General features: G+C 42.7%; 1 protein-coding gene across 14 annotated transcripts in view; it reads left to right on the plus strand.

Moving 5' to 3' along the window:
* Positions 1 to 443: 443 nt before the first annotated feature.
* LOC1276156 (diuretic hormone receptor) overlaps positions 444 to 20736 on the plus strand; it is a 29836-nt gene continuing 9543 nt past the window's right edge. For 2 of the 14 annotated variants that reach the window (XR_009764788.1, XR_009764789.1), the window contains exon 1: positions 12715 to 14556. Coding sequence is in view for 8 of the 14 variants with exons in the window: in XM_061644238.1 (XP_061500222.1) it covers positions 14232 to 14556 (325 nt within the window). In the remaining 6 variants the exon portion in view is untranslated. Of the gene's footprint in view, positions 989 to 12708; positions 14557 to 20736 lie in introns of those variants that run through there. The other 12 variants (XR_009764787.1, XR_009764792.1, XM_061644238.1 and 9 more) reach the window with 11 other exon arrangements.

A 20736-nucleotide genomic window follows, 5' to 3' on the forward strand; every position in this document is an offset into this window, starting at 1 on the left:
GCAATGAGCCAACAACCCACATACACACTTGGAGGGCAATGCGGTGGGCGTTAAATGTTGACCTTTTCCCATTCCCAGCAACGAAACACACAAGCATACACACACACACAGTCCCGATGGTTATCAGTATGCTGGAATCATCGCCACCGTCACTCATCGTTTGGTAGCGAAGATGTAACATTATGATAGTCAATGCCCATACCTTTGCGCCCTTTGGTGCGTCTCCTCATGCTGCCCCGGTCAATGATGCTGCTTATCTCCTTTACTCTTTTCTCACTGCCCACACATACACACGAAGTGCGTTGCGTGAGAAAGGCTGCACGGTTGTGGGTCCCGAGAAGCCGGTCATCGTGACGGAATCTGTTGTAACCTCACCCTCCCGCGGGAGAGCGTACTAACGGACCTGTCGAGAGTGTCGGCCAGTGTCGGAGAGTGCGTTGTGCCGTTATCAGTGCTGAGAGGCTTTTGGGAGGGGGCCGATCCAGTCGGGAGTCTGGCTCGACAGGCCATCCCGTCCATTCCATTCCATGTCGATCGATGTCAGTGACGGTTAAACGGGTGTGCCAGTAAGGCGCGCGCAAGTTCGGTCCGTCCCGCGGCCTTTGTCCTTGATCCGCAACCGGGAAAAGTAAACATTCGTCAACACTTTCGCGAGCACATGTGAACGTGTCACAGGAAAGGGAAGCAAGGCCAGCAGCGGGGTCGCTCTCCGATTCGGCGCTAATTCGGTGTGGGCGTGCTGACGTCGCGGCCGCAATCCCCAGCCCCTCCCCCAGCTGATCCGATTGTGTAACGCGCCTGTGATGGGCCGGGCCGGGCGGAAGAGGTCGATTTCGGTTTGTTTACGTACGCGGGCAGCGGCATGCTGCCAGTTCGTTAAGTGATCGTGTGCTCAGTGTTGTGACTGGTGGCAACCTGTGTGCCAAGCGGCCAAGTGCGATACACAGCTTAAGATGCGTTTTAAAACGTCTCGAAAGTGGAAATAGTTGTAAGTGAAAGGGGTGAAGTGCACTTCGATTTAGATAAGACCATAAACAAATGGGCAAACACTTGCACATCGCGGGTGCATCGAACGACACGTTGCTGCGCGCAAAAAAAAAAGGAAACTATAAACTGCACGCTGTTCGATTGCCCGACGTTGATATGTAAATCTAGAGCGGGTTTTGATTACACCAGCACGGTGCTGTTGTGTTGTGGGGGGGTTAAAAGACAGAAGCGAACTAAATAACAACATCAATCGTGTGGCCTCTTACGGCGTAAGAGGGGAATGCACAGCACACAATGTGTTGCATCGGTTGTATGGGAACAAACAAAAACGTGTAAAGCAAATTTGTTTGCAGAATGGAATTAATTCTAGACAAATGTTGTCGATTCTACGCAACATAACGGGGTTTATTCTTCTTTCGTCAAACAATATCTCTATATAATCCTGCCACTAAAACACGCACGCAATAGTGCAGCCACCGGAAATTGGACGACACCATCAGCCGTTGCGCCACGCTTCTAACGCGCGCTTAAACACGTTCGCCAAACAGCGCACCGGACCGTTTGGCGCTATCTCGCTACATACGCTGGGTCTACAAACAGATCTGTGTATCAGTGTCAGCATCATCAGGGTTGTTTTTTTTTTGTTGGAGAAGAGAAGCATTCACTCGTTTCGTGAGGTAAGCGACGAACCACCGACTGATAGCGATCTGATATCGTGCAGGCAACAGGGGGTTCTGATATTTTAATTGGATTTTCGACACAACTCACGTGCATCCTGTCGCAAAACAGGCAACTTGTTTGTAGCTAACAATGTGTGCGTGTGTGTATATTGGGAGATCTCGTTTGACACGCTGTTGTGATAATAAAGCCAGCAATGCCTTGACGTGGTGTCGGTTTAAAGAAGCTTTCTCACATACGTGAAATTGGTACGCTTTTCCCTCCCCCGAAAAAAATGCAATAAACATAGCCCAAGTGTGCCACAACAAAAGTGAGCGATAGAGTCATTAAGGCTAATAAAAATACAATATACAGTGCGACCATCATTACGCTTGCGTGAACAGCTTTATGGAGCCTCTTGTTCGTAATCATCACCAACCTCTCGCCAGTGGTCGGCAGAAGAAAAAACAAACAAACATAAACACCTTAAACGACCCGACCCGATCGTAAATTGATCGTGTTGCGCGAGAACATCTCAACTTCTTGTTTCATTCATCATATGGTGGACGCGCACACCGTTGCGTTTGTGCGATAAAAGGCTTCCTAATTTCGCAAATTAATCAAAACGTCTCGTAAATGTCACGGTAAGCACACACACACACAAGTCGGCCGCGGCTCATTTCCATTGGCAAGGCGGCCCCAGGATGGCAGTGGTTCGTTTGTTTTTTTGCTTGGTCTGTTGCTTCCTTCCAGGAGGTTGGACCGTCAACCGTTCCCTCATCCACGGTGGTAGCGTGGCGGAAAATGGCACAAGTTAAACTTCGCCCCACTGGCACAGCTCATTTATCATCGTTCGCTATCGACCTCGATCCGGGGCGGGAAGCGAACGATCCGAGGGCAGCATTAGTCAATAGCGAAAGGATGAAAAGTCAAGTGCGGCGACACAGGCGACAGATGACGCACATTCAAAGGGCGGGAATTTGATGAAACGGAATTTTTGATGGATTTTTGTATGTTGAGTCGTTTATGGCGAACGACCGCATGAGGTCTGCCGTGCCGATCCATCGCTGCTCACGAGACGTGTACAGCAACGTTTCACTCTTTCTCTATCGCTGTGTGCTCGATAACTTTGTGCCATCGTTTCCGCAAATGACGCCATCGGGAAGCGCCGTTCGCCGCACAAACGGTCCATCGAAACATTGGCAAAAGTATGCTCATCTTCGCTATCGATTTTCACGCTTAGTTTAGCGAGATGATTCTCGACGTTCTTGCACTGGCGCGCGCGTCTCTCTAATGGACCCCAGTTTGTTGGGACGCGTTAAATTATGTCACCGGTTTCGGGGGGGAGGGGGGGGGGGAGACTTCCTGCGTAGTGTGTTGTGTACCCTTTGTTACCTTTGCATTCCCATAAAGGCGGCAGAGAAGCTAACAGAAGGTAACTTCTAGCACAAAAGGGAAGCTCGCTTCGAAAGCCAATGAGGTGCCCTCTTTATTGGATGATAGTGGGGGCTAGGGGTAAGAGAAAAGTTAAGTGTGTGTGTGCGAGTGTGTGACTTTTGTAACCCATTTCCTTTTTACAGGTGACAAGTTCCATTTGCGGATGGGTTTCACCGCCCTTTCCAGGTGGCAGAAGCTTAACAACTGTCGATGGATAGATGAACGAGGTTCGGAAAATGAGATGCAAAAATAGTGGAAAACAAAACTATTTCCCAACCAAAGAGCAATGGGATGGTCGGGAAAGCTTTGAAGAGAAACTTTTCTTCAAACTTTTTTGTGTATATATTTGCTGACATGTTTTAAAGGGGTTTGTTTAGAGAAGAAAGTTGATAGAATTGATGTGAGATTGAAAAAGTTGCTTTATGCTCTTAAGAAATATCATAAAAAAGTTCCAATAGTTCTTGTTCAAAGGTTTCTTTACAAACCATTTTCTTGTACGGGAATACCACATAATAAACATTGACCTAACACAAGTGACGTCACGTAGAAGAAAAAATACGATGGCTCTTGAAGTTGTTTGCCTTCGGTAGCTTCAAAGATGCCCAAGAATTGGGTGTGTCTACTGCGGTATTTGTTTAGGTCAACAAACTTAACAAAACCGCACCGGGCACCGGGCAAAAGAGTACTAAAAATAACCCGCCTTAAGTATATTGGTAGGAAAACTGTAAAAGTAAATAAGCTGCATTATTAGTGAAATGATAAATCGATTATGAAATGCGATCATTTTCATTCGTCGCCCCGTCTGCCACGTGGAGGTGTATTTTTAGCGTGCTATTAAAGAAGATTATGTTTTCATATTTGAGTCGTTTTTTCTTTGCCGAGCGTCCCCCAAGTGGCTGCTTGGGGAGTGTTCTACAAAGTAAACGCGTATAGAGATGCTAATGGCTGCGAACATTTTCATTACTCCAGGGATTGAGACATGGAAGTAGAATCTTTCGTATAACGTTTCACTAGGTACTTTGAATATTGTTGAAATAGATTATTAATCCTATGTCGCAGTTATGTGAATAATTAATGCGCGCAAGTTAACTCATAGATCATTTTCTGTATTGATCTTGAAGTTCCCAATACCTTGAGCCATCCATAGAAATAAATGAAGGCTTGGTCCTCTTATTAGCAGCTGATAAGTAACTGATTTTACGACAATATCATTAAAGCAATGACGTTTTTCAACGACTCCATTTATGGCTCACACTTGATTTGCAGCAATGACGCACGGCTTTGTTCAAAGAAGAGGAAAAACTGTTTTTAAAGACCCAGTTCGATTTGATCCTCTTCATCATTGAACTAATTATCGTAAGTACGCTGGCATGGAGACGCCAAAGCAACGGCGAATAATGACATTTTTTTTATCCCATAAGGCTAGACATTACTTAATGAAAGCTTTTAATTTTATTTCCTATTGCATATCAAACTGTACAATATCTTTATAGTGCACACCAGTTTTATGAGTGTGTGTGTGTGCGTAGGTATTAAGCGCTTCATAAAATGCAATCCCTCCGACGCCAGGGCAGTGCGGTGGTGTACATTTACTGATGCGTCCCACTCAAACGCGCGCCCATGATACATTGTAGGTCATGGGAAGTGGGGGTTGTAAAGCTAATTCTTTGCGATGTAGGTTGTTAGAGTGTTTAAATGTGTTATAACGCCAATTAATTTGTTTGAAGATTGCTTTACAGTGAAAATAAATTGGAACAAATAGCCTAAAAGTACTAGGAACTATTAACAAAAAAAGGGCTCATTGCAATCGAGCAGTAAATGATGAAGACTGATGGGAGTGTTTCAATCAACTGCAGCTCGTGTTCCATCCAATTGCCTACAATCGACGAGCGCTCGCCAAACATTTGTGTGTACATCTGTTGTGCAAATAAATGCATCCCTGCACGCTGCACAGAGAGGCAGAGCCTGTGTTGCATTCAAAAAATCAAAAGCAAAAACAACTCATCGACACTATCGATGGCATCGTGATTTCCGACTGCCACTCATCATTTACTCACACACACACCGCCCGTACGACACTTCCCCACACTGCCAGGATCACTTTTCGGGGAATCAATCGAAATCACACAACACGTAAACAAATATGAACACACAAACACACATGCATACACACAGACTCAGATGCAATCGCGGTGCATCTCGGTCACGCTCGATTCAAAAAGCGCCGAGGGTTCCGACCGGGTTGCAATTATTGCAGCACACCGGCACACACTCATCCGTAACACGTAAACAACGTGGCCGCACTCGATTGGCCTTGGCCTCTGCTTTCGCTTCTCTCTCTTTCTGTGTCGTGTCCTCTCCACCACACTACATTAAATTGCAACCCCCTGTTGGCGTTGGCATTTTGCAATGACTCGGTGTTGATAGATGCTGCAAATCGGATCGGACTTTACACCCGCCGGATGGGAAGAAAGGAAAGAGCAAAAAGTAGTTAAAAAAAGAAGACAACTCGCGTGTCCCAAACGCACATCTCCATGGAAACTATGGTGGTTCAGTGCTCCTCTTCACTAGTTTTTCTCCTCTCATCTGTGTCTAGCTTGGCAAAGTCGTAGCTAAGTGTTGTAAGGATGGTTGTTTACCATACTGCTTGCAGTAGTTCCCGGAAGGCAGATGCGCTGTGGAAATGGTTTCATATTAAAGGCGTTTTAACCGAAGAGGCGGTGGATAATATTAAATACCACCAAGGAATGGGACTGAGATGCAGATTGATACCTTGAACATTTTCACATTTTAAATTGAACGTTAAAGTTCATGCTTTTAGGTGAGCTGTGCCCCAAGTATCAGGTTGACGCCTGAAGTCATGCAATCCGTATGACTAAAAATGCTTGATAAACGAATTTTTACCTTTATTTATTCGGTCTCAGTCTGAACTGTTTTAACGAATGCTTTTATAGGGATACTGTTATTTAGCGGAATTTGAGGGAAATGCGATCTAAAGCATTTCATGTTATAACTCACTAAAACGTGTTTATCCAAAACCGATTTAAATCTCATAACCATTTTACATTTCCTCACTTATAAATGAGTTTTGCTTGAAATAAGGGCAAACAAAACCATTTTTGAAGCGTTTTAAAAAGCGTCGAAAAAAAGGCTGCTTTTTTGGGAAATGTGACAAGACCTGGTTAAAATAAACGTATATCTAAGTTAATTGGAGATTGTACTTAACGATGGTGTAAATATTTTCTCGGTTGATTGTATCTAAGTTTTTTGAGAGCTTATTTGGTATGATAAAAACACTATAATTTTATTCTCAATTTTGGTACTCATCATAAAGCAGTTCATAACAATGAATAAAATCGGTAAATCTATATGAAATGTGGTACAGTATTTCTAGACATGAAAACAAAACCATTTGTATACTCAATCGGTCATTTATCTCAATGAGAAAATTTCCAAAATTCCGCTATTTCATTAGTTTCCTTGATATATAAATTATATTACTTGCTTATACAAATCAGGCACTCTAGTTGGTTCAAAAGGTGCAAGTATTTAGATAAATAATTCATTTTGATATAGTTTCAGATATACGAAAACTATTTGTCTTCAAACTTTGATGAATGTTTAGAATTTGAGCAACTTTAAAGCGAAAGAAATATTTAGTAAAAAGGTCATTGAATCGAATGATTGTTTGAATTCCATCGGCAAAGGTCGTTGAACAAAGGTGTCCCTTACCGCGAACAATACGTTCGTCGATTTGTCGGAAATGGCACCCGACCCGGATTGCTTAATTAATCGAAATTGAAGCTCCATTCTTCTGGGCACCCTCAAAAACCCTCCATCGATCGAACATCATCGTCAGGATGCGTGTCGCAGAAACACACATACATGCACATGCCATACGTTTGGTTGATTTGTCAACTTGCCGTTAATGTGCCGCAAACAATCTAGATTTTTGAGGCGACCTTCCAACAATAGCTTGCAATCTCTTTCGTGTGGGTTGAGCAGGGTTTTTGGGCTCAAATTTAGGCTCACCCTTCGTACACCCTTTGTGGCTGGAAAAGCTTCCAGCCAGAGATATTTTCCACCGAGGTATGAGATGAAAAGCGTGTTTGCATAGGATAACCGGGCCGGGTAACGTAATTAATTTTTGTCTTCACAGAAATGCGGTCGAATCCGTCGGTTTTGGAACAGGATATTCTACCATTTTTAAGCGGTAATGAAGACTTTAAAGTGCATTGTTTTAAACTTACCCCAACACAGATCAATAGATCAAAAGGCCACACCACCGAAATGGGGTTGCGCTTAAATCGCCTCCTCGTCCTTTGCGGGCGTCTCTTGAAAGGAAGCCAATTCACGAATCCAAAACTGTAATTGAAATACTGCCCCAAAAAAGGTACGCAATTCCTTGAACTGAATGTTAATAATTTTCACGTTTTAAATCACTTAAGTGTAACAGCGGTTCCCAGAAGCGGTTCCGCACCATGATGCGCCAAGTTAGAAGGTACTGTGTTGAAGTGTACAGCGAAAGAGAGACTGCGAGCAAGCGTGGGCGTATTTGTCATTCGGTGGAAACGTAAGGGAAAATCGTCTGTAAAGTGATTTCTTTCCTTTGCATGCTTTTCCATCTAAAATGTTCGGCAATCGGCCTGGGATGTGGATGTCCCCCGGCTGCTCGGTTTCTCGGAAAGCACGAACTGTCGGCGTGTTCTACCTGTGTGCGTTCCACCTGTTGCTTTGCGCATAAAAAAAACACGTGGCGTAAGGTGAAAAATGACGTAACTTTTTCAGGGGCTCAGCTTCTGCCAGCTCAAAGTTGTTGGACGGCAGGCAAAGCCAACATTAAGCCATCAGCTTTTCATGAAGGTAAAGTCAAAAACCAAGGAAAGAGTTAGCTGCTACGGCTCAACACAAAAGAGTAAAGGAATAAAAAACACTTTTTGATACGACACAGACTTGCCGACTTTAAGTGTCAAGTGTTACGCATTTTTCTCCAACATTTCGTGCTTACTGCGTGTTGGAGAATTATCTAATCTCTTCGCTTAAAATGTTAATTACCTGTGTCGCATTGCTTCCTTGGCACTTTTTTTCGTTCCTCTTCTGACTGTCCATGTCTATTGCCTCGGGAGTTTTGCAAATACTCGGCACAGAGGAAGCTGGATGTAGATGTTTGCCCATCTTCCAGCCGTTCGGTGCTTATCGTGACCTCGTCCATGTTTGCCTGCGGGGAGGGGCAGCGTTGAAACATCCCTACACCAGACGTACACGCACACGGTAGGAACGTTCTACACCCCAGCCTGCGATGAAATTGAACCGTTACTGGTTTCTTTTTTCCCAGCTTCTTTGCTTTTTGCTTGCTATGGGGTACCGAATCTTCTTGGAAATAAGATCAGTGGACTTTTTTGTATCTGCTTCTTGTTCATTCTTTATGTGCACACACACATGCACCCATCGGTAGGCAAAGGCAAAAAGCTATCTTCATGCCTGTTCGTGCCCTATTTGGCCGCCTGTGTGTTTCGGTAGTGGCCCGTTATGATAAGGAAAGCGTAGACAAATAGACTCGGCACAACGGCAATGGAGATGTTTGCAGACGGCATATAGACACCGGCGGTTGTGTATTGTTTTGGCACCCCCCTCCCCCCCCTTTCCTTTTGTTGACTTTCTTTTCCGTCTATGTGTGTGTGTGTGGCTTTTGCTTGCATCGATTCGTGCGCGTAAATTCCGCCCGTACCGTCATGTATTTTTTTATTTTTGCTCCGCCATACACGGAACGCCGCCGTACTAAGCAGCGTATTAATTATGCATTCATGTTTTTACTCCACAAGACAAACAAGTACAGCAGTGGCAGCAGTGTGCGGGAAATACATTGGTCGGTATGTTTTGTCCGTGGCGGCAAAGGCTCAAGTTTCTCTCCCAGTAGGAGGAAGACTCTTTAAGAAGCGTTTATTCCTCAAGCTTGCCGTAGCGAGCAGATGGGAGGATGGGATGGGGTTTAGTGTCCTCGTTAGCTGATTAACCAGCCGTACAGCCGATAGGCATATTTATTAGTGAAGCATTAGCATAACAAGTTTGTGATTACGAGGGACGAAACATTCAACATAAAGCAGGCACTAGGATGCATTGATATGTTTGTGCAAGAAATTGAAAATAAATGCACATGGGTAACGATCACGCCAAGTTTTGGTACATCATTAACATAATTTGTCAGATTATTTTTATCGTTGTTTCTTTACTTATGGTTCCATATTTGCGTACTAAGCAAACAAAAAAGTACAATAATACACAAACAAATGGTAAATCTTATCAATATCCTAAGACTTATTAGGTTTTTAATTAACTTTTTACAAAATATAAATAACATTCTTCCCATCGACGTGTCCTGGTTTTGAATTTTCGATAAGAATATCTGATTTTTTATAACTGAGACTTATTTTTTAGCCTCTTTTCTAATAAAACTGAATTGGTTTATCATTTTGAAATAAGATGATGTTCGGAAAAAAATATTTCATATGGCCCAAAGATTAAAATTTATTTTATTAATTTGATTATTATATTATACCATTATTGATTCATCAATTTGTATTAGAGTAGTAGAAATTCCCTTTTATATCTAGTTTATCGTTCAAAAGCAAGAAAAGGAATCCAATTTTCAATTCCTCCTTCGTTAATTGGTCATTATCGTTTACATTTAACTGTCCTTAACCCCCTCCCACGAGGGATTGCTTTGTTTCCCTTTTGCCATTATCCACAACAATGTTTTGCCCTTCTGATGCTATTTTTGTGTCCCTTTTGTCAATGCCCTTTCCAAGTCGAGCAAGCAATTGCAGCAGCAACGGCTCGCCCAGTTTCACCCCGTAGCATTGCTCTTGCTTGACGTCGGGTATAATTGGACAGCCAAAGTTGGGAGAAACACGGGAAAATACGCCCAAATGAAAACAGAAAAAGGTCCAAAAATGGCACACAACCACGAAGGTCAGCAGGAATTGACACCGAGCAAGGGAAGAATGGAAGGACCAAATACACACACCGAAGCATTACGGCCGACCTGTCTGGGCCCCGAGACCGCGAGCAGTTCGAAACTTCGCCCACCAACTTTTGCGTATTCTATTCCCTTTCCCTGCTTTGTTATGATGCTGACATAATTTTCAACCCACCCACACACACACACAGAGACGCACGAAACCCAACTGGACCCCGGGACGAGTTGTTATTGTGTTTGTTCTCGTTCATTAGAGATATTTTTACGAAGCCCTGGGCCCGACAACGATGCTGCACGACGGTGCAACAATTCTACACCATTTTTTCTTCCTCCCCAATTCCCTCCCCCCCCCACACCGTTTGGGGAGGGCAAAAAATATATCTGTCATAAGTTTTTGTTTTGTGTGCGTGCGCGTGTGTTTTTACCTTACGCAGTTGTGGCAAACCAAACAAGAAACATACAAAACATAGCGAAAAAATCCCCCATTCGCTCCGAAGGTCCATTGCTATTTGTCCGTTTTGTTCTGCGCGCTGTTTGGTTGCGTTTTTGCTGGTCTTTGCAATAACATTATGTTTGATGCTACCGTGCCGTCTACTTTATGGTGCGAGCGGTGTTTCTCCACCGCGCAGAGGATGACGCTTGAGGCTACGAAATAAAACAAACAATTTCGGGGTGATTCGGAGTGGTGGCGAAAGGAGGTGAGCAAAAGCATGAAGCTGTGTGGGGGATGGGAGTAGTAATTTTTTTTATTCAACTGATTTAAAGCAAAAGGGGACGCTAGATTTAAAGGCGAGTGTGGCGGTGTGATTGAAAGGGCCAAGCAAAGGGTGAAATATAGCTGACAAGCAGAATTTGAGAGCATATATTTTATTGCTTTCAGCGTAAATGTTTTGCTTCCACTGATTGGTTTATTCCCAACACACGCTTTTCCCAAAGCATTAATTTTATGTTGCATTTAAATATTCAAACCATTCTACTATTTCCCTCCGAATAAAGCGACAACCAAATTGAGCGAATCCTGCCGCCCTCCAACAAATTTGTCGCTTCATTAAACAACGTTTCTCAGCAGGACAGTCCTTCAATTTTCTTGTATTGAAAAAAAACCACACCCTTTTCTTGGAACACTTTCCAGCCCACCACAAAAGCAGACTGAGCAGACGGACAAAAAGGTATTCCCCCGTTCGGTTGGTGGGTAACTTCCCTTCCGAGAAGTGTGGTCAGCTCAATGTTCTGCTTTTGTGGGACTAAATTAGGACGCAAGCGTTTCTTGGACTTTGTCCCTCATCCGAGGTCGGTTGGTTCGGTTCTTATCGTGCATCTTATCAATATCGGTCTCAGTATTGTATCTCACCGAAGCAAGCGAAACGACACAAAGTCTGTAAAGTGAGGAAAGTTTTACAGAAACATCCGATTGATCTGTCAATCAGTGGGCAGTGCGTATCGCAGCAAAACCGGCGAACAAAACGATCATAAGTTAGACACAGATTGAGCAGAAAATTATCTGCTACCAGGGCAGTGAAAGAAGGCCCCATAAATCTTTACGACTTGCAGACAGGCTCGATGGTTTGCTTACGCTTTTCCAACAGCACAAAAAAAGGAGACGAAACAACGTCCGTTTCTCATACCGAAGGAAGCACTGTAGCCATGGTTCGTGTGCCGGTAAATCCGCAGATACAGCCAAACGAACAGGTAGAATGCCTGGCAACAATACATACTCAATAACCACCACCAACAATCACGTCAGCTCGGTCGACGCGACGTCGGAAAAGCCGGCGGAAAATGCTCCACATGAATAATTTTACCGAAAAAAGAAACGCATCGCGCATCGTGGCATGTTTATTCTCGCGCCCATTTACCATACCGTTTGCTGTTGCTGCTGCTGCTGTGTGTGTTTGTGTTTTCCCTTTTTGGCGAACATTTCTCCGACAATTTCCCTGCCTTTCGATGATTTGAGTTTGTACAAATTATCACTCCAACACGCACCACACGTGGAGCGCTCTCAAGTATGTTTACGTTAGCCGTGCACCACAATTCGACCAGGTTTGGTGGTAAAGTGGGTTTACTCTTTCTGTGGTAGATGGGAAAAGTTTACACCCACCATCATGGCAAGGGGGAGACGCTGGCAGGAAGTACATATCATAATCATTAATCTCCCATTACTTGTGCCGGTTAAATTGCTTGCTCAGATGATATGGAGCAGCAGATGCTCGGTGCTGTAGTGAATTAAATCCGCCGAGCACGATTTAGCGCAATTTTCCGGTGCGCTTTTTGGACGAGTATTCACTTATTTTACTGATTTATATACATGGTAGAGAAACGTTGGGGAAATAATTAGAGATGAATCGAGGTTTGCGTTTAAATGATTACATTAGGATAGGTAATTTCATACAGTTTACATACTTTTTTAAATAATTGTGTTTGTTATAAGGAAACAAATATTGGAATAGCTTGAAAAGTGCCTCATCTATTTATAACGTATAGATTGTCTTCAATGAACGATTTCATGATCTATTATTTTTAAACCAGTTCACAAATGTTGAAAAAAATGTATTTGTTTTATTACATTATCTATTATTTAATGTAATGTAAAAAATAGCATTTTTTTAAACCCTATTTTTTACCAAAATGTATATGAAACTTTCAGATGATAAAAATATAGTTTCAGTTTTTGTAATAATTGGAGCAAAATTTGAAGATTTCAAAGTATTTGCTATTGAATACAACGACAGATTTGTTCCTAGCTCCAGTAGTTTGATAAATATTAGTGTTTTCAAGTCATTTTTTAAAAATAAATGATGAATATTTTGTTATTTCATGTGACAAACCCTGCAATAGAAGGGAAATAAAAAATTAATTCTCTTATTAAATTCCTCAAAACATCAAATTAACAATACTTTCAATGCACCGCCATATCAAGCAAAATACTTTCAACTTTGCAAACCGAAACCGATGCCAAAAATCATTGCCTTCCGGCTCGAGTACAAGAACAAGCTAAATTCCTTCCTTCATTCCAACCTAGACGGAAGCGATGGAAACGATTTCAACACTCCATCTTCCAGAGATGACACAGAGGCGTAGGGTTAGGATTTATCATAGCGAGCGAAACGCACCGAGCGAAAGATGGAAAAATACACTCCCAATCCCTTTCCCCCCTGGGTACGGACAAACCGATCGGCAAACGTAACGGACGGGCCAATAAAGCAGGAAAAACAAAAACCCGGCGAACGAAAACGATGCTCCATTTCAGTTCGTTTGGGGGTTTGCTTACTTGGTAGATGTGCTTGCTACCATCGTGTGTGTGTCAGTGTACGCGTGTATACATAAGCTACAACGACACCGACAACTACCACGACGACGATGATGATGATGACGACGATGACGACGGCGCGCGTCTTTGGGGACCGGCAGCATCGAGAAGCTTTCCGCCGGCGAAATCAGTTTCCATCTGGACGGTAACGCGTTTGGTTGCGTTTCGGGGTTTTTCCGATTCGAGTGTGTTTCCCGTCGTGCTGTGTGAAGCTGTACCGTGCCTTCAAATGGGGTCTGGGAATGGGTGGTTTAAACAGGTAGAAACAGTGTGTTGTGATGTGAAGTAAAAATTTGCCAATAGTGTGTTTTTGCCAAAATGTATAAAAGTGTTCAAATGTTCTAATTGCTTGAGTTAGAAATAGTATTAAGGTATTCATTGCGAGTGATTTAAAGATGTGCATGAATTATGAAATTGTTCCGTCAAAGTGATTGTGCATTTAACATATATTAAAGGTTACATGATTGTTTCAAAATAGTTCCTACTCCGTCGTCAAAAAAGAAAAAAAAAGTGATTTCAATCAATTTCCGCCATTGTGCGTTGTGGGCACTGTGCATTATTTAATAGCCATTTACCACGAAAAGTGATCGTTCGCCCGTTTGTGTGCGTTAAACCCGCGGGGGCAATGTACAAGTGGTGCCAACATTGTGACGCTTTAAAGCGCGCCGAGTGCCGACGGTTCGATGTACATCGATCGTCAACCCGGGGCCTTGCTGACCCCGGTTCCGTGTAGGTTGTGAAGTGAATTTTTAATGATTCGCCCGCGTTTTGATTCGAGCACCCGCCGCCCCCCTAGCAAAAGTGTGAGTGAGAGAAAATTTGCGGAAAAATTGAAAACCTACACTACTGCCCCGCCGATTGCTGCACATGGCGAACGAAACAATGCCAGCTACACCGACTGCGGCTGCGATTGCAGCGGACGACGGTTCCGGTGGGTCACCGTTCGGCGAGGCAAATGTGACCGGAATTTCGGTGGAAAACCCTTCGCTGGTGGAGGGGCTGCTGGCGCTGGCAATGAATGCGAGCGGTGCGGAACGGTGCCGACTGCAGCAACAGGCGGAGGAGTTGCTGCAGGACGTGGCCTGTCCGTCGTTCTTCGACATGGTGTCCTGCTGGCCGCGAACACCGCCCGGTACGTTGGCGGTGCTGCCGTGCTTTGCCGAGCTGAAGGGCGTGCAGTATGATAGCTCACGTGAGTACGGGGATGGTTTTGGGGTTTTTTTTAAATCGCGTGGTGCCAAAATGATGTGATTAAACTGGATGGAATTCTAATGCAGCAGATGATGCAGATGTTGAAGTATATTTAGTTGCGGTTGAAAATGCGGTTGAATTCAATGAAATGTAGACTTCATGCAGCAATATGGCTGTCGAACAAACTAAAACATTTATCAAAAAGATATTTGTTTTGTTTTGAAATAAAAATCCGTAGTTTTCATTGGACTTGAAATACCTTGTCTCTTTTTTTGGACGTAATTTTGGGTTATCGAACCAAATTTGCACACACAAAATTTGTATTTATAATTTACAATCCTGCACAATTTTGTAATGATAACATGAATTATTTAGAGTTCAAACTACTATTTAAACATACATCAACCTACACCTTTTTTCTTCATACTTAAAATAGCATTCACTCAACTTTAATGCAGTACATGCAATGTTTTATGTAACCAATACAAATCTTATTTCAATCGAATTTTCATTTTATTTCGATTTTTTTTTGTGATCATCCATAACATTAACGATATAAAAAGGGTTGAAAATTTATGATTGTACTTCGGGTTAAGTGGTTAGTGTAACTGTCTAGGAATATTTCATCTATCAAAAGAAAAGTAAAGTGTTATCTAATTTTCGTGTTATGGTAATTTTCACTATTCATCGATTCCCACACAAATCCGTAGTTCTGTAGTAAAGAGTGACAAGCCAACTAAGTAGTACTTTTAAAAAAGCTGGAAGCTTATAAGCATAAACTATTTTAAGGTTAACGTTGTCGTGTATATTGTTAATTCAAATGAAAAATATGAAAAAGAAATTATATAAGATTTGGGAGAATTAGTCGGATATCAAATGATCATAATATTTTTTTTGTAGAGTTAAAGTTTTGTGTCACTGAGCGCCTGCTGATATGAAAATTAGAATCATATATTACTACAGGGCAGTACAACGACATATTTATTGATTCATTTATAGATAAAAAAGTACAAACAATAATTTCTCACCTAAGTGCTGCAAAAACAAACTCGCTACCATGTAGGGCTGGCAAATTGAGAGAGTGCGAATCATTAGCACCGTATTTGTAGCGAACGTTGGTAGAAACTTATGAACGAGATTTGAAGCAATATTTATCGGATCTTTTGAAAGTTGTTCGAATATTATTGAAGAGTTAATTATTTTTGAAGCGTTCTCTTCAATTGAGGAATGGTACTGTTCCGTTAGAATTGCACACAATTTCCTATAACTTGTGTCAATATTACAATATTTTTAAACAGATATGCTAAAAAATAAAAAAAATACTTCAAAATAACGTAAAAATCATTCAACAAATAAAGTATGTTAAACAAATGTGAAATTTTGGAAGAATTGTGCGCTACACGATAGAGAAACTAATTTTAACAAGGCTGAGAATGATCGATTGAATTAAAATAACGCTAACTGTAGGTCGTTAAACAAATCAGTAACAGAACAATAATTTTAACATACAATGAAATCCTACATACCGAGTATCATCTGTTCCAGTGGCTCTCTCGTTATATGAAAAACGCGATTTGCAGAAAGCTTTTACTAGATGATTTATATGAAAAGAGAAATAATAATTATTGCTTTGTCATTATTATTCACCCATTTACTTGATAAAGTGGTCAATTATGTTAACTTTATCTATGATTTTTCCTCAACAAAACGGTCATTGACATTTCCAGCTAGATTTTTTTTTCGCAAAATTCATCAGAAACAAAATCAAAATTGAAAGTTTCCTGTGGTAAATATTTTTCATCACAAAGAGGTTTTAACAATTTACGATATTTTCATTGGCATCGCATCTACATTACAGTTGCATACCATATTTGAAGTCATACGAAGCTCTTCCATGTGGCAGCAATTATCAGAACTTGCCTGCCTGAGCGAGTAGATCTAGTAGAAAACTATATCAGAAAATGATATTGCTCGTTATGTGAGATTTTGCTCGTTTGAAGAAATATTGTCTATAGAACTATTGCCCTGCAATATCAAGAAACCCCTGAAGCCAGAAGGAAAACGCTAAATATTAACAAATGTGTCTCAAACAAATGGCAAACACCCACACAGGTGAAGCCAAGCTAATGGAAACTCTCCCACCTGTACCCAAAAATACACCAACCACAAACGATTCGAGCATTTAAATTCGCCCACTCGGTTCCAGAAAGCAATGGAAAAGCCAATTCCCATCCCTTCAAATGGAAAATTTTCAACATTCAGCTGCATAGTTTTGGCCGTAAACTATTGTTGTTCCCGCCGCTGAAATGCTAAAACGCTGAGCACAATCCCTCACAAAACCGGTGGCAAACAGAGTAAGAAAAAAAAGCTGTGCAAATTTATAGGTTGCAAAATCCCGGTGAGACACGGTTCTTGGCACCCGGGCGTTATGATACCTTGGGCGGGTATATGACCTTGGCGGCAGGCACACCAAATAAAGCCAGCCAGTATCGCTGATAGGCAACGATGTACGCTTTTCGTATCGGATCGCAGGACAAAGATTAGGGACCGGAATTGAAATTTATGTTTTCCACCATTGGGAGCGGTACAGATGGGTTTGTTCTTATTATTGTTACAGCGGTGGTGGTGAATATTTAATGGAAAAATATTCTTTTAGATATGAAGAGTGAGGTGGATGGAGTAGCACATTTCAGGGTCATTGATCTGGACGTTTCTTAAGATGATGGCTGATGAATTATGATTGCTATTTAGATTTAAATGGTAAGATGGATCGTTATCGTATTTAAGAGTCGATTTCGACAATGTTGGGAATGCTTTTATTTTGCTCTTATATCTGTACTTTATCATACCCTCATGCCACATGCCATTATATTATATTGTCATAACCTATATGTTGAGGGGAAAATACCACATTTCGCGCTATTAAGCGGCATTAAAGCTTCAACAATAGCTTCCCTTCTTCGTATCAACAGATATGGCAATCAAAATGGCACTTTTCAAAAACAATATTGCCCTCAAACCACCTCCCCCCCTCGCAGTGTGTTTAATAATGGTAAAAGCTGCTCCTGAAGAGCTCACTGCATTTATCGACCATAAAAACCCCCCCACCACGAGATTCTTCAGCCCCCAAAATTGAGATGAAAACCGTTGCCTCGGAAACATCAAACGCATATGCTCAAGTGTTTCACACAGATACGAAATATCTGCCAGTCCGTTCGTTTGCTTTTTGTTTCTTCACTTGGCCTTCGTTACCTTGACACTTCCCCATGATGGAGGGGGGGGGGGGGGGGCGACGCCACTGACACAAACACCGGTTAGTGGATGAGCAGTATTTAACATTCCAGCACCAGCAGCCGCCTGACGGAATGGCTGCCCGAGATAGCTCAACGTGTGACAGAAGCTGAGCTATTAGCTTCCAGATACCTCTCTGCTTTTGCCACACCATGACTTCCTTATTCTTAAACCAAACCAAGACAAAGTGAGAGAGAGAGAGAGAGAGAGCGAGAGAGAGAAGAAGCGCTAGCGTTCAACAAGATCAACTCACCACACCTCCAGCAGTTCGGAGACGCACATAAATCACTCCCAACGCTGCTGTCATGGTCGGACGTCGTCGCATTGTTAGCCTTCACGGTTATCGCCAGTCCTATCCATCCCCTTCGTGCCTGACCCGAGTCTTATGCTCTCCACTGCCACACCACTTTACTCATCCACATACACTTAACAGTGCGGCAGCGGGGCAGATTTAGCTCCAACCATTTGCCCCGGTCTCGCCACTCCCAAGAGGGATGTGCACCTCGTAACATTCCTCGCTTCCCAGAGGGCATACACACTGCCACTTCCTAGATTATACATCCAGCACATCAAGTTAATAAGGTTAACTTTACCGTCGGCTCGAAAATCTCTGGTCTCCATTTCAACAGGGCACAGGCCCTGCCCGCGACAGACTCCGGGGTCCGCTAAAAGATAATCGGACAACTGGCTCGACCTTTTGTGCCGTGTGTTTCGGGCCGATTGTTGCCGTTTGGCTTGAGGCGTACATGAACCAGTGAAATAGAAGTTTTCCCTGGGTGCGCTGAGGATACGAGCCCGAATGACTTGCAGGGTTAACCCTTTTCAGAACAATGAGCATGAAAACGTATCATTTTCGGGGGAGGTTATTTTAAAGAAAAAAAAAACGGGAAAGTCTTTTTGTATTTTCTCATATGACGAATCACTAAACACTGGCGTGTTTCTTTGCAGTAGTAAAGCTTAACGAAGGTTTTAAAGGAAACTGTGTCTGCACTAGTTGAGCTGCTTTGGCTGAGGGTATTTGTTCAAAGAAAACCCTGACACCGAGCCACAGTAAATGCCACCTTCTCCTTAGCTCGTACCATACGCTTGATGTTTTCTTTTCATCGCTCCAATGTGCCACGCGTTGTTTCGCTGGACGGCTTATGTTTTGGTGCGGCGAGCAGCAAGCACAAAAGAACCGGAGAAGAAAATGTGTATACTTCTCCAAGCGCAACACGCAGAAAGACAGAGGCGAGCTTCAGCCGAGCCAAAGGAATTACATTACGCTCGTTGTTTGCGTTGTTCTTTCCATAAGCGCACAGTGCGATATGCAAGGGCTACAGCAGTGCTCGAGCGTAGTTGAGATGATAAGCTTTTCTTTCCGTGCGTCTTTCCGTTGCGTTGGTTTTTATTTCTTTCTTTTTTGCCTTTCAAGCAGCCATTTTGTTCTCACATCTGTGAGGGCGGTTTTGCCATGAAGAGGCCGAATGTTAAACCGTACGCCGGCTGCAGAGTGCTCCCGAGTGGGGCAAAGCTTTCAAAGTCAACGAACAAACCCACCCAAGGACGCCCAGGGCAACGCGTGGCAGGGAAGAGCAAGTATTTCTCGGAAAAAAATCATCCATTTTTACTTCCACCTTTCTTTGATCGAAAACACAAAGCGAACACAAAGCTTCTAGATAATGCAAGAAACCGGGCCAAGACTCCGCTTCCTTTTTGTTGGGATTGCGTTTCCCATTGCCAACCGGCCGCAACCTGTTGAGCGTGTTCGCCCACCTTCAGTGGAGATGGCAGGGCGTATGCACAGCACCTCCTACGGAAATAGCTTTCTAGCGCTGGCTTCTTGCGGGCGTGTGCGGCTGCACTGGCGAAGGCGTTCGGCTGATAATTACAGAGGCCGCCCTTAAAGTGGCCGACCCCATGGGCAGGGAACAATGGATAATGGACTTCTCGGTGCAATGCTAATTAACTTCCGCGTTGAGTCGAAATGGCCGGGGGCCGGTGCCGCGTGTCATTAGCATTCAGTGGGTGGGTCCGACTGTGAGACAACCCGCTTGGTGGACAGTTTAAGTGAAATTCTGTTTGTTCGTGGATGATTAATTATTCAGCGCATCGGGATGGGGACGCCCAGTGCTTTGTACGATCCGGTATCCTTCCCATGGGACGGTTCCTTCTGTTTACAGAGCGATGGAGCTGTTTGGCTAGTTTGCAAGATTCAATCGAACGTTTGATTTCGCTATGCCATTTGAAGTCCTTCGGTGAAGCACAGTGAATTGAACGGAATTGAACTAAACGAGCATCGAGCGTAGGCAAATTAACATAATGATTTTCGTATAAAAATTGCACACCCACTGGAAATGTAATCACTGATCAATTAGGTAAAAAAGGAGAGGGGAAAAAATAAACCGTCCTCATACGTAAACGCGTGTAAATTAGGTTGGTGTGCTTCGTGGAATGTGCTAGCACACACGGTTGAACACACTTCAAAGGGTAATTGGAAGTGATAGGTTTTTGACGTGCGGCTGAACTTCAAACGCATCTGGATGAATGTTGGCTTGCGAGTTTATTTTTGCTTAACTAGAAAAAGGGAGGTAAAAAATCAAACGATGTAATGAGGTTCTTGGTTGATTTTTCGATGCTGTATTGTACTGCTTTCCAAAAACTGACATCGACATGAATGATTTGAAAAATATACATTAAATAGCTTTTTGCTATTCAACTTTTTGGTTTATCTTTTTGAGCAATTTCGTTGGAAAAAGCTTGTATGTGAAGCTTTTTTACTTCGAATTACTTATTTTATATTTTTAGGCTGAAAGACTAAAGAACGATAATTTGTTGCTCCTTGTCAAAATAACTAAAATCCAAACTATTTTAAAAACCATACAAATAAAATAGCAGTTAATACATTAGA

Source organism: Anopheles gambiae, chromosome 2, assembly GCF_943734735.2.
Source record: "Anopheles gambiae chromosome 2, idAnoGambNW_F1_1, whole genome shotgun sequence".
NCBI classification, from domain to species: domain Eukaryota; kingdom Metazoa; phylum Arthropoda; class Insecta; order Diptera; family Culicidae; genus Anopheles; species Anopheles gambiae.